At 32.6% G+C, this 19608-nt stretch overlaps 2 protein-coding genes across 3 annotated transcripts in view; one reads left to right on the forward strand and one right to left on the reverse strand.

Annotated features, from left to right (window-relative positions):
* Positions 1–19608, reverse strand: part of LOC125057091 (protein prickle-like) — a 289973-nt gene that overhangs the window by 140519 nt on the left and 129846 nt on the right. The gene's annotated exons all lie outside the window — the stretch shown is intronic.
* Positions 16178–19091, forward strand: LOC125057093 (glucose dehydrogenase [FAD, quinone]-like). The gene is made up of 3 exons (XM_047660566.1): positions 16178–16816; positions 16913–17028; positions 17099–19091. The coding sequence occupies exons 1-3, from the start codon at positions 16481–16483 to the stop codon at positions 18525–18527; spliced, it is 1881 nt and encodes a 626-aa protein (XP_047516522.1). The 5' UTR covers positions 16178–16480; the 3' UTR covers positions 18528–19091.

Consider the following 19608-nt stretch of genomic DNA (forward strand, 5'->3'; position numbering starts at 1 on the left):
TAGATTAATATATACTAAATATATTTTGAATTTATACATATACAATATAAGTGTATAACACATTTTTATTTTAACTTTATCTTTTGTTGAATTACATTTTTGTAATGACTTATTCAAACAATTTAATAACTGAAAATTAAATGTTTCCATCAGTTATATTTTTTTTGTTATGAGTTTGTTTGATCGCGTATACTAATACAAGTTTAGTTAATTTTGTGTTGAATAATTCATTTATCACGCATGGTAATACATATAACGATAGAAAATAAATCATACTAACACCGAATAACCAAATAAGGGCAAGTATAATATAAGAAACACTCTGCTAAAGGTTTCTATCAGACACAAACAAGTATATTTTTTTCAGATACGGGTGAAATGTGTCAAGTTGGCTAAAGAATTCTATGTAAGTGCAATTACGACGTGCGGTGTATCATTTGCGTTGAGGCAGGAGTGGCTACTGGGAAGGCAATCAGTGTCATTACAGCGAGTGCGCAGGTGATCATGGATCAACTAACTATATGCCTTGATTCGCTAATCTTCGTACGATCTATGGTATTGCAATAATTCAAATTTAGAATTTGTCGGATAAATAATAGTCTTGATATAATTTATAATAGATAGTTTCTAAGTATTTAAAAACAAAGTTTGAATTTAGAATGGGAAAGAAATTCTAGACAAAGCACGAATTAAGATACATTATATTGATGATTGGATATTTTGTTGAAAACTTTATGGTTATTTAAATCTGAGAAGAAGTTTGAGTGAAATTAATCAAATAATTCACAATACAATCTATAGTCTTAATATTAGCGTAGATAATAAAATCCAACATTATAGGCAAATACACTGGTCAAGATCGGACGGCGAAAGAGGCGTCGGAGACCAGTAGGTTGGCTTAGGTACCGCTGGATCGACAGAGTAGAGAACGACATGCTGGAGGTGAAAGCCAGCAATTAGCAAGAAGATTCTGTATTTGGAGGTCAAGACACTTTTTGGGTCGCAGAGCCAACAGAATAGATAATAAAAGTGCCATAGGTCCCTTCTTCTGTATTATTATTTATCTTAATAACGATTAATGTATGAAAACTGTAAAGCGAATAACAAATAACAGAATAACTTTTTTAATGATCTGAATTCAATTTATCCAAAGTCGTTATCATATTTCAAAATCAGAACACAATCAAGCAATAGGATCTCCCGACACTATCCGAGATCTCGGTATAATTCATACAATTCCATCGGAACTTTCTGATTGAATTGCAATAATTCGATCGTGATCTGATACCAGGGCACGTCCGGGGTGCCTTTCAGATTCATGTGCCGCTGTTACATGCTATTCTATAAGATATTCCAGCGATTGCCTTTATTCTTGTTAGAATTATATTTTAGAAGCACAGCGGGCGGCGCGTTGAACTCTTCTATTTGAGTAACTTAACGAGCGAAGAAGTATGGGCTTATGGTAAATATATGTGGAATCTAACATTTTATCGTATTTTTTGGTCGATTATTTTGATTATTAACTGTTGTAGTATATTTTTGGAAGACTTTTTAATGAATTCCCAGACTTTGTTTCTTAGAAAAAATGGTAAACTTTTATATTAAGTCTTGTTAAAAAAATATTAGTTAAAATAGTGTTAAAGAAATTTTTCTTAAACACAGGTAATACAAGTCTAAGCATATAGCATTTAAGATATTTATATTCAGCATAAGTCGTGGAATAGGACAAAACCTGTCGTTTACATGAGCGTCGCGTTGTCGTTACTGCTACTTTAGATATCATATGCAAAGCATGTGGCATTTGTGACCTTAGTGCACATTCACACCTTACCTTAAGGATTTAAATATAACTTCTAACGGATTCATTATTTACATAACCCGAGGTTTCGATTACTTTTCAGTATACGGGGTCAGCGAAAAGTATTTAAAAATTGTATATAGTTATATTTATTTGTATGTAGTTTTCATGTAAACCAACGACAATTTTATAAGTTTTGATTATTGTTTTAGAACTCTCCAATAACTATGATTGTGCTGCTACTGTACTATAGTACTATACTATAGTAACTACAGATCTATAGTTTATGGTTCATTATCTTATTTACTTATTTATTTGCTCAACAGTATTCCTACAGCAGTACACAAAATCCAAAAACGGAATACGCATTCAAACATAAACAAAGCACAGTTTCACCTATATATTATACAAAAAATATAACAAAGTATATATGTACTTATAATAAATTCTAAATTCTTAGTTCTAATATTGATCATACGTATATTTAATATAAAGTTAGAATAACAAAGCCATTATTAATAAAAGATATAGTTTTTAAAATTATTTTAAAAATTTAATGTAATAAATAAATATTCTTTAACTAATATGTAACTGATGTATTCTCTAAACATTTGGTAGAAAAACAGAGTTAAAATTAAACAATATTGATTATAAGTAACAATTTTAATTTAAAATTCTCTTTACACTAAAATTATATGGAAGAAATATTTGAATGAACAAACAATTTTTTTAAGTAGAACCTCGATAACGTAAACCTCGGTAACATAAAAACCTCTGTTACTTCAAAAAATACTGTGTTCCCTTCCCATCAGAGCCCAAAACCTCTATAACTTAAAATACGCAACCTCTATAACTTAAATAAATAATCTCTGTATAGGCCCTCAGTAATTAAAAGAAATGTTTCCACAACCTCTATAACATAAAATTGTTTGTGAATGAGTCATTTTGAAAGAGTGTCAAAACAAATGGTTTCGGTATTTATTGCTTGCACGTGTTTACTAATGTATTGTTAACGTAAACAATACATTACTTATTGTTTGCTTTATCTAAATTCTTCAAAGCTTTGCGGCGGTTAGCTTTGTGACAACGACTTACTTGCATAATAAGTTAATGTGTTAATGTATTCTCCTCTCTATTTGTCAATGAAAATCAAATCGATTTAGAAACAGTGAATTTTTTAAAACAAAAGAAAATCACAGATTTTTTTAAGTAGACTAAACCTTTAGTTGTTGTTTTATTTTTATGTAATGTAAGTAATGTGAATAAATATGATTACATATTTAATTTTCCATCCTTCTGATGCATTCAAGTAAAAATGGGAGCAAGGGTACATAGAAACATGTACATACCTCTAAATTAACCTTTACCTAACATAGAACCTTGATAACTTAAAACCTCTATAACATAAAATATTTTGTGTTTCTCTTGGACTTTATCTTATCGAGGTTCTACTGTAAGTAACACACACTATTTGTATTACCAAAATATGTTTTTAAAATCAGGTGGGACAGGCCAGAAACTATTTATAATATGTTTTAAGTTTAAAACAAACATATATAATAATTTCACTATTTAAGGTAATAAAACAGTAGCAAGGTATTTACTTAGTAGCGTTAAACGAATAAAGAGGTGTTAATACGCCCATTTACGCTACAAATGCAGATTCCACGAGATATTCAACATTCGCCGCCTTGTGGAATGTTTTGGGGTATGTAACAATGGATTTGAAAAGCGAATAAACTTTGTTACTATTTTTAAACTTAGTTTTTTTAAGAACAATACGATTTCCAGGTTGTGAATTAATGATACAGTCAAAATCTGTTATAACGACCTCGAAGGGACTACTCATATTTGGTCTTAAAAACAGTCGCAACAACCGATGACCTTGTTATTAAGTACCTAATACTTATTATTGAATGTGTGATTAATATACACATAATAATTTACGGATGATTAAGCTAGTTGGCTGCGACATATATATAAAACTTCTGAGCATGTGTTCGTAATTAAACTCCTAAACGGCTGGACAGATTTTGTTGAAGTTTTTTGTGTGTTCAAGTGGAGTCGAGATTGATTTACATTATTAGATATATATTTTGTATGTAAGACGTGTGTAAAGGACAATGTCTGTCAATTCCGCTAGTATATTATATTTATATAGCATTTATACTTTTTTGATTTAATACTAATTCCCGTTGTTAAATAGCATTTATTACCTGCATGCCTTTGTAACGATTCTATGTTACGTCCGATAAGCTATATCCTACTGTAATTATATTAGCAGAGGTTAATAACATTTGGTAGAAAAAAAACATTCTTAATAGGTTTAAAAAGTAAACAGGTAACAAACCATTAGTCGTAGTAATATAAAAACAAACATTTACACTAAAAATATAGCCAAAGATGGTATAATACCATAGTATTTACCAAAAGGGTTAAATATTAACAAACACTTTTTTTTTCTTTTCTCACAGTGGTTGCCTGGAAGAGATCGCTTGTAAGCGATAAGGCCGCCAGTTTCTCTCCTTTTTATTTAATTATGTCAATTGTACTATATTATATATAAATAATAAATAAATAAATAAAAAGGCTAAAAACAATAAAATATACTAAATACATTTAACTAAGTAATACCCAGTTTAGCTGTGATGTGTGATGGTGGAAAAGTGACGGTATGCACGTGAAGGTGTGTATGTGGGGTATGCTCATGATGCAGGTGATTTTTTTGATATTCTTAATACTCATTTTAACCTTATTCTGCGATAGCTTAATTCAAGGCTTAAATATTGGTATATATGTACATATATACAATACGCGATACAAAACTGAGTTCTTTGCATAGTTAGTGTTGATGTGAGGAACATGAAACTATCAACTTAATTTAAAAGAGTCGACGGTAATATTAGGTCCGTATTCTAATTCGTACCTCAAGTCACAAGCTTGCCTTAAGCGTTGTCAAATTTCAAACAAAAATATGGTTCACAGCTGTTACACAGTTTTTATTTTGTGTTATATAGCAATAGCTTAAAATTTTATTTAAAACCATGACATATAATGGCTATATATAGTATTGACAGTTATTGTAATGTAGCGCTTGCCCATTATAAATCAACAAATTAAAATAAACCAACAGGTTGGTGTCCCCTGTACGCAACAGGTTGTGGTTACATCACCTGCCCGTAAAATTACAACCGTTAGGGTTGCCCACCCCTTTGAACCTTCAAGGATATTTATTCATTATTTGATATAATCTAAGAATGTTATAAACAAAAGACTACAGTGCATATGAGCCCAAGAAAAAGGGCAAATAGGCAGGAAGCTCATCTGATGTTCCCATGGACACTCTCAATGCCAGAAGGTTCCCGAGTGTGTTGCTGGCCTTTTTAGAATTGGTAAGCTCTTTTCTTGAAGGTCCCTAAGTTGAACTAGTTAGGAAATACGTCAGTGGGCAGCTGATTCCACATAGTGGTGGTGCACGGCATAACCTTAAAAAAATGCAGACGTTGTGGTGATATGGGGGGAATTTCGTATTCTGCCTCGACGAAACTCAGCTGCAGGTATGTATCCAAACGTGTTACTTTACGGTTTTGCACCGTACATTATTTGCGCGATTCAAACTGAGAATAAAAATATTTAAATGCCAAGGAGTCAAAAATATTATGTTTTTTTAAATCTAGTAATATCGTTGTCTATTGCGCCGATAGATGGCGTTAATATAAAAATAATATATTGTGATAGTAAATCTCTAACATGAAAGGAATAACATTTATTCAGCCACGTTACATTACATATCATTTCACAATATTAAAGAATTATAACGTAGTTTATCCCCTCAAGTATTTTTATTACAGCTTTTGCGGGATGACAAGCTGAATTAATAAATGGTAAGCTCAAGATGATTTAATTAAGTTTTCGAAAGCATTTCAAACATTAGGTATTTCCATTGCGTTATTATTTCCTTCGTGTAGGCAAACTGAACTTTTTCTCTAATTCACAGGTACACACATTATTCTCCCTCTGGGCTCTGTCTATAACTTGGTATAACGCCATGTCGCGGGCTAACTAGTTTAATTCATGAACACGATTCATAAAACATATATTAAAGAGTAGAATACCCTGTTCGTACTTTACGGCAAATACTATCGGTACGTACATGCCACTAACTGTAACACTATTCGTGTTTCAGAACAATGATGAGACGTAACAAGGAATGCACTTGAAACTTTGAATGTACCTAATGTAAAAAATTCTGTTAAATGTCATTTACTTAATAATATTTATATATACTTTCGGTCTATGTGCACGTAAATTTCGATCGAACGGTGAAGGAAAACATAGTGAGGAAACCGGCTTGCTTTAGACCCAAGAAGTCGGTGTGTGTAAGGCACAGGAGACTGATCACCTACTTGCCTATTAGATTTACAAATCATGAAACAGATTTTTAAATCAGAGCAAGAAATCCAGACCTAAAAAAGTTGTAGCGCCACTGATTTATTTTATATAGAAATATGTAATGCTTAAGTTTCTTTATGTTAAAAATACATTCTATACAAGTCGCGATGTTACTGATATAACGTAACGAATGATCTTGAGACTGAAGCTATTAGTTTTTCTTATCGTCTACATTTTGCTAGATAACACTAGTTCTCGTAAGACAAGGCTATTATTTAGAGGCGATAACGATTTTTTAATGCTTTAATTATTTATCTAAACCTCTGTGCTAAAAAGTGGGATTTGCACTTTAAGTTTTCGATACTTGGATATAATATATATATAAATATATTTGTACATATTTATTATTTATTCCATTACTAATCTTACAAAATTTAGCAAAATTAAAACAAATGCCATCAACATAAAACAATAACATAAAACAACAACATAAAATAATTAAAAATTGATAAATAAATAAGATATTTGTATGTACTTGTATGACCGGTTTGGTAAAACTGAGAGATGATTGTTGTTTATATTTTATATAGAAATAAAATTTGGTAGTAGTTTAAGGTTATTTTTATTGTTTTTTATGTAATAGGAAGCATACGGGCATGAGGCTCACCTGATGTTAAGTGAGACAACCGCCCATGGACACTCGCACTGACAGAAGGCTCCCAAGCGCGCTGCTGGCCTTTTAAGAATTGGTACGCTCTTTTCTTAAAGGACCCTAAGTCGAATTGGTGTAAAAATACTTCAGTGGGCAGCTGGTTCCACAAAGTGGTGGTGCGCGGCAGAAATTGTCTTAAGAATCGCTCATATAATAACTGTATATATGCTATAATTATTTGGCATATATGCTGTTAATGAATAAACTTATAAGACTAACATTGATGTAAGGATATATAGTGGTGAAATAAATGTACTTTTAAATTCATTTGTAATGAATTTCCAAAGATAATCTGTTTAAAACCGACACAGAAATATCTACTGGGCTATAACCGTTTCGTATTTTTCTATTTCTAATATACCGTTTTATAAATAACCCACGCGTAGTTGAATTGCCGTGTAACCTTTCAAAGCCTTATAATTTCCGACTCGAAGGCACCGTCCAAATTGTAGCTTACACCATATTATCTTTTGTTATTCGACAAACTTCATCAGTTTTTTGTGGTGTAATCTATGATCTACAACTTATTGTATCTGTAGAATAATTATTTAATATCTAAAGATTTTTAGAAATGTTCTTTATTTAAATTTTTGTCTATGGTTGTTGTTTATGCTTATTGTACAACTAATATTGTATTCTAATATCCTTAACTTGCTGGTACTTTCCTCGCTCAACAAATAAGTATCGCAATACAGCAAGGAAATGCTGCCAGCGTTAAAGGTACACTGCCACAGGGACCAAACTTTTTAAATTTGTTTTAATTTTCTTTTTATGAATTTTTATGATTATTATCTAAAGCTTCCTTTATATGTATAATATATTATTACTGAAATTTCCGAACCAATTCGACTTAGGGTTCTTCAAGAAATGAGCGTACCAATTCTTAAAAAGCCGGCAACGCACTCGCGAGCCCTCTGGCATTGAGAGTGTCCATGGGCGGCGGTATCACTTAACATCAGATGAGCCTCCTGCCCATTTGCCCCCTGTTCTATAAAATAAATAAATGTACATTTAAGATAAACATTAAATGCATTCTCTTGCAATTTAGTATAAATGCCACTTCATAACTAATAAATTATATATAAATTCGTCGTATCTAGTAGTTCATATAATTCGAGAACATAACCGACATACAACCCCTTCATTTAAAACTGCATTATTATTTTATATTGAATATCTATATCTATCATTACGACTAAGAGCACAGAGCAATAAGGCTAATGTATGTTATCTATAAAGACACCGCTCAAGCTGTTTCTCACTGAAGCTGTTAATAGCCGATATGAGATTATTATTATATTATTTTTTAGATTACACGCCAACCGGGACAAACCAGTATGTTTTCATGTTTGTCGGGATAAATAGAAACCGATTTTTGTTTGGTTAACCCCTAAACACTTTTTTCCAGTTTCGATAAGTATATTTTGGTATTAAAACAGTTTCTAAGCTAGATTTTAAATACATGTATAGTATTTAACAACAATCGGTATATACGTCACAGGCAACTAGGTTAATTAGCCGTTCAATCAACAGCCTAGCCTCTTTACTAAACATCCCCGTTTAACTAGCTGTCTGAATCATATTAGTTGCGACACATGCTGTGTTGTAAAAAAATTGATATAACTTTTAGCCAGTGAATTTTTGGATATTATAGCGTCATACAATCTTCCTTATCAATACAATTACCAAAAGTGCGGAGATGATATTACTGGCATTCTCTTCCCTTCTGCGGTCACTAATGATTTGAGAAGTAGCAGATTTAAACTAAGAATTCTCAACGTTCATTACTTTACGTAACCTAATCTACTTATAATTATGTTTACAGGTTTTGTTTAAAAAACTATGAAATGATTCGTAATATTTTTTAAATGCCGCTTAAGACAGTTGAGGACGGATTAATATAATAAATACTTAAAATATTCTACTTGAATACAAACTTTTTAACTTCGATTGCTGAATTACCTGTAACAAAAATGAATGTGTTAATAATATTCAAGAATGTGAAACTACAAGGTAAAGGTATCAGGGGGGAGGGGAAGGCTTGAGGCAATAATACATTGTTGTGAAGAACAGTGGATAGGAGGAATAATTTGATGCCTGCCGACGCGAGCCCGATGGTAAATGATACACATTGAAACGAATACCACTTTCTTTATGGTTATTGTGGGGTTTTACTACTCCCGAATTTGAACATATAACCTTCAAGCTGACTGAGTATAGTAGATGTGGTTTATTTTCTAATATTTGAATGATAGGAGGACCACCAGGTGAAAAATTAAGGGCAGGACAATAAAAAATAAAGGAGAAATATAGAGAAAGCTTTATCGTAAAAATGGGGCCATATCGATAAAAATACTAACTTAATTTTTTACAACATTTACACAACAAACTCATATTAGGAAATGATACCTAACGAGTTTATATATGGATTCATTAAAAAAAACGTGTGTACTTATACACACGCGTTAGAAGTTATACTTCTTTGGCGTAACAAGATAAAAATCTTAAAAAAAAAAATATTCTACGTTTGTAGAAAAAACGACTCTAACAATTGAAAAAAGTTTTATTATAACGCATTATCTAGTCTAAAGTTAATTTAAATATCACAAAAAAAACATTTTTACATAATAAAAAAAAGTTTTTATTTTATTTTAGCATGGAACTTATATACATATATTTATAATTAATTCACGTCCATTGGTTGAAGTTCAGTAGAAATGTAAGTTACAAGAGGCTTATGATAGCTAAAGTATGATAGAAATATTCTTGTAGAACCTTGTCTAATTATCGTACAAATACAGCATCAATAGTTATATGAAAAAAAACCTAAAATGTTGACTATAGCTAACTTCACGTACGTATATATTATTCATTTTTGTAAGACTCATTTGATCTTAGCAATACAAAATATATTTATATTTATAATATCCAGGACACATACACTATCCAATGACATTGTAATAATTATTATTCTGTGTGCGTCTGTGCATGCGCATATTGAACAGTTAATGAGAAAAAGGATTTAGCACCCGTACACGCAAGCGCAGCGAGATACCATCGAGAATCGAACCCGCTAATTAGCACGCCACAGCGCAGATATACGCTGACGCCTTTATTTAGACATGCATTCATTAAAACATAGCACAAGAGTATATATTAACAAATTTATGTTTAGTAAAGAACACTAATATTACTGAAAGCAGAGCGGTTGCGGTTTATTATAATAGGAAATATTTCATATAGGTATGTAGGGGTAATATTTTGGCTGCATTAACAAAATATGGACGAAGAGTGCCAATGACAAACATTTTTAATTTAATTAAAATAATTCATTAACCAGTGATGGTTGTAGTTGCTTAGAAATATTTTGTAAAAAAAAAAACCTTGGCCATATAATGAGTGACGGAGAGTTTATTGCCAGTACTTCTCTACGCCCTTGATTTGAGAACTGGCAGTAAATTTGAATTTAAAAGCATTTGCAAGCATTTTTTAAAGCATTTTTACTTTGATTTGAATGCGTCCACAACATTGAAATTTTATAAAGCTTAAATTTTACATATTCGTGTTAATCCCGTCGGAGGTCTCACTTCACAGCAATATATCAAAAAGATAAAGTTCAGCAATAATCTTTTAACATTTAAAGAGTTTCATGTGTATTTTTGTTATGTTATCTTCTAATAAATTGATAAAGATCACCTTTATTTACAGATATAAGAGACAATTTAGACCAAATATCTCGCTATTTCGCGGTTTAACACACTAGTTTATGCCTGCATGTTAATTAACACGCGCCCTTTAACTTCGTTAACGACGCTGTGCTATGCAATTTTTAACAGGCGAGAACAGAGAGAAACAAAATTTATTATTGCTCCAAGGTCTATCCTTTTCCAAGCGGAGGATAGAACACATAATAGAACTTAGACACATTTTCGTATAGAGCAGTTGCTGAAGTCGAAATCTCTGCTAAACTCACTTTCTTTCGTGAGGCAATCAACATTCTTATACTCAAAGACGGTCCTTAATACAGAGGAGGCAGATCAACTACAAAGAAAAAAACAAAAGTCATTAAAATAGTACCATGGCAATCTTTTATAACTTTTACCATATGTATATATTTATTAGAAAAACCTCTTTTTAAAATATAAAAAAATAAACCTTTTTAGATCTTGGCCTCAGATTTCTGTATCTGTTTCATGATCATTTGTCAATCTAATAGGCAAGTGATCAGCCTCCAATGCCTGACACACGCCGACTTTTTGTTTTCCTTCACCGTTTGAGCGAATGTTAAATGCGCACATAGAAATAAAGTCCATCGGTGCACAGCCGGGGATCGAACTTACGACCTCAGGAACACTGCTCCATATACATTATATCGCATTAACATTCAATATATTTTCTCTTCACAATAATGGAGGGGATCACAAAATTGGTTATTGTTAAAAATTCTCACATTACTACTTGAAATATTTCAGACTAAGGCTGCCTACGCACTGGCGACCATGGTCGCCGCGACCTGGCCGCGGCGGCCAGTGAATTCTGGACTTTATATGGCCATCGCTATAGCCCCTACGCACTTAGCGGCCAGCGACCAGCGGCCACCGTGCACCGACGACCATGGCCGCGGCGGCCTGGCCGCGTCTATGGTCGCCAGTGCGTAGGCTACCTAACATGTAATTAAGCGTTACATAAATTAGAGGCGCTAATAAAACGTGTAATTAGTTTTAGTTTCCCACTCAACACTTTTAACAAGTGGAATACATCCCACAAATTAGACAATGTGTTTTACTTATAACATGCAAAGAATTCCAACAAAAACATTGTTAATAAATGTTAAAAAGTTAATCAATAGCGGTCGTAAAGTAATTTCGTGTAAATAAAACAATTTTTTGAAGTGGAACTTCTTTAGGCGCATGAGGGTAAAATTTTTACGGAACGTCACGAACATGTGCAGCGTTTTTGTCAAAGAAATGGGAGAGAGCGATTGAGAGACAATGAGAAAGGCAAATTACCTTATAGAAATTGAAATCTCAAATGACAAATTGAATAAAAAAATTAAATTTATTATTTGTATTACTTTTCGACACTTAATATTTTAATGACAAATTCCTAACCTATCTTCCGTATGCATGCACTTTTTTTTTGTAATAGGTATATGAACCAGAAACCATGGATGAGTCTTACGAAAAACAATAAAAAAAAATACAATAAATAAAAATAGGCTAAAGAAAAGCGTTTCATATTACCAAAGAAACATACTGGACAGGAGAAATAAATTTATGCCCACATTAAATCATACAGTTGGCGATTTTTTTTAGTTTATTCTGTTTCTATCTCATGATTTTCCGCACTAGCTGTAGGAATGTTATGAGTGTACGACTTCACACAGCTGAATATTATTATTTTTTAGTATTATTTTGTATGAAGCATTCTAATAGTGAAAGGTTTTTGATTAGTAGATTTTAAAATAATTTTAAACAAACAGAAATCTTTCCTCTTCATTAGTATCTCTCTCTTTAATTGGCAACTCATGTCAACCAAATACGATCAGTTTCTCCAAGTTCTCATCACCTCTGCGTATTGTATGGCCGAAATAAGATACAATTCGCTGTCGGCATATAGTATAGATATAGGCAATCATAGTAACATATTGTTTTATTACTATATCTTTATGGCTTAAAAATCACCAGAGAGTTGGTTTTAGTTTCATCGACGTTAAAAAAATCAATGAAATCTGAGGTCTCTGCCACGTGCATTGGAGATATAGGATTATTTAAAATCCATGCTAAAATACTTGCACGTTACCTTCTCATTAAATATTTTATTCTTTCCATCTCTACGCCATTACACCTCTTTTTGGAACTAGCTGTCAGTAGCAGTATTTCCAATACGAGTTAGGGCCCTTCAAGAAAAGAGCGTACCATTGATAGGTCAGCACACTCGCTAGCCATTGCAGGTGCCAATGGGCGGCGGTTATCACTTTATTCAAAGTGACCCTGCTCGTTACCCTCCTGTGCCATAAAAAATATACGTGTACCTTATAATACCCTAGTGAGACTACTAGGTACCGCTAGACCCTGGGTATCGTGTCAACCGGGATCATCTATCACGAATTATCAACGGCCGTCATTACCTGATTCACTGGTAAGACTGCTTTCACACTTGAAATATTTTTTAACCATTAAAATGCGTAAACTATTTAAGTTACAGTGAAATCCGTTTAAGAAATCAATTTTTTTTGACGTAATATTTGTAAGGTAAATCGTTTTATATATAATTGTTAAAATTACTAACACGATTCATCGACAAATTTAGGGTGAGGTAACTATAACTTCCGCTGTCTCATCTCTTTATTCATTTGTCATAAAACATCGTGACAATATCAGCGTAGCCGACAAACAATATATTACACAAGTCATAATACTAATTATACTATAATTGACGGCTCATTCGTCTAGTGGTTAGTACCCCTGGCTGCGAATCCATGGGTCCCGGGTTCGATCCCCGGCTGAGACAAACATCGATGTGATGAGCATTTGGTGTTGTGCTTAGGTCTTGGGTGTTTAAACATGTATTTATATATCTATCTATCTATAATATGTATGTATATCCGTTGCCTACTACCCATAACACAAGCTTCACCAGCTTAGCATGGGACTAGGCCAATTGGTGTGAATTGTCCAATAAAAAAAAATACAAAAAAAACATCTAATTATTGTGAATCAAAACCATTCTCGAATCCACTGGAACAGACGAAGTTTCATTGAAATTCGTTTAGTAAGTGTTTAATTACAAACACATAGTATTTATTACATTTCTTTTCAATATGTCGTTTTAAAAGATATGATAAAAATTAATGTGAAAACGCCTTTATATCTTAATGTTCTCTGGGAATAAATTTAATTTCGACTCCCGAACTCACGCGCATCTCGCATTATCTATTACATTTCCGCGTCTAAATCACTAATATCGCTTATTTTAAATTACTTCGCCTATTTCACAATCCAAGTTGTTTATAAACAAATTACCGAAATGAATTGTAATTGAATTCTCTTATTATATGATATACCTAGAGTAGCTACCTACCTTAGTGTTTTTCATTTTCCATTACGCATTTCAACTCGACATATTTAATTTCTATGAACGCATACGCGAGTTTTTCTTTTTCTATCTCAGACCTCAAGAGAAAGCTCGCAGGACAGAAATTTTGTGCTGATGAAGAAGTAATCGCCGAAACTGAAGCCTATTTTGAGCCTAAAGACACATCGGACTATAAAACGGTAACGCAAAATTGTATGATCGCTATTGTTGTATCGCTAAAGAAGGTGATATTGAATAATCAAATGAAATTCTATAAAAGAAACTATCTTAACCTACGAACTTTTCAGCTCACCCATTACTACATAGAAAATTCAAATATCACTGCAATTCTTCAATAATCTCATTTGCCTTAAAAAAAGTAACAGGCGTTAATTTTTTTAAATATTGATTAAAATATCCTGTTATGCGGTTATTTAATTAATTTTTCATTGAATTTCATAGCGACTTCGTATAATTGTATATGTTTAGTAAAGTAAAATACAATACGAATTGTATATATTAACCGTTTGAAGTACGCCATAAACGCGTAGCATCTCAAATAGTCCATAATTTTCAATTAAGGAGGGCTCATGAAATTTAACATTGGAATTGCCCAACCGCTACAATAATTCGAATTCAATACGAATCCACAAAATGTGCACATTCAAAGCCTGGCAATAACATTTTACGACATCACCGCAGTCTGCCAACGGCCGATAGCTGAACTAATAATATAAATTCAAGTTACATCAATTTGTCCTAGATGGCGCTGTTCTAAATACAATTAATGGCAAGGGTTAGGGGATATTTTCATTTATTGCTTTTTATTTGGTCTGAGGGCGTTTCATTTATTTCATAACCATGTAATATGATCGTTTTCATTGTCTAGAATCGTTGCGCAGTAACAATTATAGCCCGTTTTATACTTATTGCCGTTTTAATGACTTGGCGTGCTGCGAGTGGCTGCGGCCCGCCCGGGGCTAATTCCTCAATTATTTTAATGAGTCAAATGGACCATCATATTGTTTTATAAGCAACAAAATTGTTATTACAAATGTCGTGACTGTATAAAAATTTGGGTAGTACTATCGCATTTAAAGTAGTTTTATTTGAATAAAATACGTACAAACATAACATAAAATGATTAATTAAAGAGTTATCTATTTTAATTATATATAGTGTATAGTATGTTTATTATTTTGAATTGAAAAAAAAGATACAAGATCTTTGTATTTTTGCTATCAATAACAATGTGACGAGTATATAATTTATATTATAGTAGGTATACTATATTTACACTAGGATATAGGTAATATATATATTTCGGTTTTGTGTGCAATTTATTACCAATAAAGTGTTAAATTAAAAAAATACTATTATTGATTATAATAAATATTATTAATTAATATAATTTATTACCTAAATATCTCATTGTTTTTAATTTCATTTCTTATTACTAAGCAAGATGGTCGCATAGTAAATTGCTTCAAAATTACTTGCGTTCTCATATTATAATTTAAGTTTCTCATGATTTTTGTCACGAATGGGATACCGCATCCTGTCTCTAAGTATTTTTAAATTTATGTTTAGCGGCTTTTATGTCTCACGATTTTTTTGTGTCAAAAACAAATTGCCTTATCGCGTCCACATCAATCAAACATAACAGATTTTATTGTAATTTCATCAGAAAATATAACTTAAATTATGATTGATTGTTATACCTATTTTCAGTGGTTCTTTAGTTTGTTTGACGTAGAAAGAAAGTCTTATAAGTAACTTGAGGATATTGCAAAATGCTGATATGAAATTGATAACTTTTTATACAGTATTTTCACCACCGGCCCCGATACCCCAATGCTAGTTGCATTTCATTTAAAACGGGCATGACCTTAAATATTTTAATATGCACAAAAATCTCCAGTATATTATTTTAGTAAATAAAATAAGAATTAGAGATATACAAGACAAGATCTATCTGTAAAAAAAAAACTATGATAATATTATTTATTTGTGATGAACTTTCATAAGACAATAATATAGTGGGAAAATATCATGCGTAATTATGCAATTGTTTTCATAACACCACATTGAAAAATATTGAATTCTCAAAGAATAACTATTTCATCGGAATTTAAACTATAAAAACTCTTGGAACATTTACAATGCATCAACATTGTTATTGTTTACAAACGAAAGAATACCAACCGCACAAGCGTTCATTGCGTTTTGTCTCTGTGAACGTCGCGATTGTTTTTATAGTCGGCTTATTGAATTAATGCTAAATTCCTACATATTAAAACATAACAGTCAATGCGATAAAGCAAGACTAATGTTTTAATAAAACGTTAAAAGAGAAGATTCCATTGCCTTAGTGTTTGCCTAAATTTGAACAATCATTTATATGATATGAAAAGAAAGCGAAAGTGGAGAATGAAATCATAATAGCAGAAATACAAGCATCTAATGAGTAAGTGATTGAAGCATATTCTGAATAAAATGCAATGACATCAGCTGGTAACATAACTGAAGACCTGTGTAAAATATGTGACGGAAGAATTGAGTGTGCACCCACGGCGATACTTCTAATCGCTTTAGTTCATACTCTATACGGGCATTTAGGGCCTGAAATAGATTATTTTGGAAATAATAAAGAGGAACTCACAGGTTCTCAACAAAAATTAAAAGTCTTACCAAAACATCGCTATAAATATGTAGAAAATGAGGAGCGAAACGAGAATTCCGACATCGGTGATGAAGAGTTCGATTTTATAGTGATTGGTGGTGGCACAGCTGGTTGTGTACTTGCCAGCCGACTCTCCGAAAACAGGAAGTGGAAGGTATGTAAAGCGTTATGTTAGGCAATCTTATATATGTAGTTATTATTTAACTCAAACTTAATATAAACTTTATGACAAACTTCTGTTTCATCATAGACACTGCTTATAGAAGCCGGAGTTGAAGAACCTAAAATGACACTGATTCCTGCACTCACAAGTGAATTTCAGGGTTCATCACTTGACTGGCAATACGCAATGAGACCCAAAAAAGGGTAGGTTTAAAATTAATATATATCAAATACATATTTATTACATCTTCTTAAACAACTTATTGTATTTAAGATTTTGTCAGAACCGTATGGAAAAAGGCTGCGAAATAATACAAGGCAAGGTACTTGGCGGAACATCGTCAATTAACGAAATGGCCTACATAAGGGGCAGCCCTGCAGATTACGATGAGTGGGCACTTAATGGCAATGAAGGGTGGAGCTTTGCGCAAGTACTACCTTACTTTAAATACTCTGAGGGGAATTACGACAAAGACATATCGAAAAACAAATTCTTCCACTCGACTCAAGGACCTTTAGATGTAGGACGTTATCCTTATGTGGACGATAATGTGGACGTTTTACTAAGCGCGTTTAATGAGATGGGATATAACTATACAGATATCAATGGAAGGACACAAATTGGGTTTATGAGGATACAGACTATGTCTTATTTTGGTGAAAGAGTGAGCACGTACACAGCCTTTATAGAACCTATACGTAAGCTTAGAAGTAACATTGTAATTCTGACAGAAGCATTAGTCACTAAAATAATTTTTGAAGATTACAGAGACAGTTTAAGAGCTGTTGGTGTAGAATATATTAGAAATGGTACGAAATTTAAGATAAAGGCGTCTAAAGAAGTAATTTTAAGTGCCGGTGCTATCAACTCACCTAAGTTGCTTATGCAATCTGGTATAGGTCCTAGGGACTACTTAGAGTATTTAAACATACCGGTGTTGTATGATTTACCGGTTGGTGCCAACTTTCAAGACCACGTAGCAGTATGTTTACCAATTATTAAACTGACAAGGACTGCGACTACCACAAAATTTACAGAAAAATTAAAAGACATTACAACATATTACACAAAAGGACTTGGACCGCTGTCGGCAAATTACCAGGTTGTAGCTTTTATGGAGTCGAGTATATCAGAGATTTTGGGAACACCGGATATTGAGTTTCGTTTTAGAGGTCACGATTCAAACATGTATTATAATAAAATGGATATGTGCATTTCTCTATTAACACCTAAAAGCAAAGGTCAAATAATACTAAATGCAACAGACCCCGTCTTTGGAACACCTTTAATATACCCTAATTTCCTTAAGGATCCTTCCGATGCAAAGAAGTTATTAGAAGGCATACAAGAAATAGTTAAACTGTTTGACACAGATGTATTTAAAACAGCTGAATACGAGTTTGACCCAAAACCAATTTTAAACAATGAATGTAGGAATCACGAAAGAGTTTCTGAGGAATTTTGGTCATGTATCATTAGACAATTTTCGATGCCCCTTCAAAATTTCGTAGGAACATGTAAAATGGGGCCTCCCAAAGACCCCGAGTCAGTTGTAGATAATAGTTTACGAGTATATGGCACAACGAATTTCAGAGTAGTTGATGCATCAATAATGCCTAAAATAACTAGAGGTTCGACTTCAGCACCAGTAATAATGATAGCGGAAAAGGCTAGTGATTTAATAAAAAGTGTTTGGTATTAAACTAGATATTTTATTTACAAAACTTAATATGCATCATAATCATTGTTTTCGTAGTCACCGTCTGCTATAGTAGTTTGAATTACCATTATTTTCTTTCCAGTCCTTTAATATTAATTTTGCTCCTTTCTCAGCAATCATAACAGTCGGCGCATAAATTCCTCCTCTTACATGAGTTGGCATAACTGAAGCATCCATTATTCTCAGCCTTTCCAATCCATGTACTCTTAGATTAAATGTAACTACAGAATTTGTACTATTATAACCCATTCGACAAGTACCGATTGGATTGCTCATAGCTTTAGTGTAATGTCGTGCAATGCAATTCCACTGGTCTCGATTGTGTAATCTATCGCATGGAAATAAATCAATAGGTGCTAGTTTTATCTCTGCCCTCTTCATTTCGTTAGTATTTAATAGCTGAAGCGCGACATCAATACTATCTACTATGGCATCTAAATCATGTGAATCTTTAAGTAAATTGGCTTGTATAACAGGCCGGCCATACTTAGGATTCCTTTTGTTTAAAGTAATTTTCCCCACACTTTTAGGTTTTAAAAGCACTGGATTTACTAGAACTAAATTATAGTAAGCCAATGGCATATTTGTTTCTTCTGCAGTGTGTATACTTATATTCGTCAACATAAATTTGTCGCTTCTAACATAATTGCCTTCCAAAGACAGCTCTACATCTGGAGCAACTTTATTTTCAAATAATTGAATGAAAGCCGATATTTGGTTTATTCCACGTGAAGCTAACGGTCCGTTTCGGTTTTGAAACCAAGTTTTAAAATCTTCAATAATTTCTGGCTGACTAACGGTTGCGACTTCTCCCATTGTAAACGCTAATCCACCCGTAGATACCTGATCTTGGTAATTAAGACCCACAGGTAGGTTAATTAATGTTGTAATATTATGTTTAGCCAATTCATCTTTCGGTCCAATGCCAGATAAATGTAAAATCCTGACATTGTTTACAGCTCCAGCAGTCAAAATTATCTCTCTTTTAGCATAAGCTGGCTGTTCCTTTCCCTTCTCCACTTCATACCAAACACCTTCGACTATTTTTTCCTGTGGGTCGATC

Source organism: Pieris napi, chromosome 16 (genome assembly GCF_905475465.1).
Source record: "Pieris napi chromosome 16, ilPieNapi1.2, whole genome shotgun sequence".
NCBI lineage: Eukaryota > Metazoa > Arthropoda > Insecta > Lepidoptera > Pieridae > Pieris > Pieris napi.

Excerpts from the sequence above, each read along its gene's own strand:
- LOC125057093 (XM_047660566.1), top strand. The coding sequence starts at position 16,481 with ATGACATCAGCTGGTAACATAACTGAAGACCTGTGTAAAATATGTGAC. Across the intron at positions 16,817-16,912 it reads CCGAAAACAGGAAGTGGAAG|ACACTGCTTATAGAAGCCGG; the intron begins GTATGTAAAGCG and ends GTTTCATCATAG. Across the intron at positions 17,029-17,098 it reads GCAATGAGACCCAAAAAAGG|ATTTTGTCAGAACCGTATGG; the intron begins GTAGGTTTAAAA and ends ATTGTATTTAAG.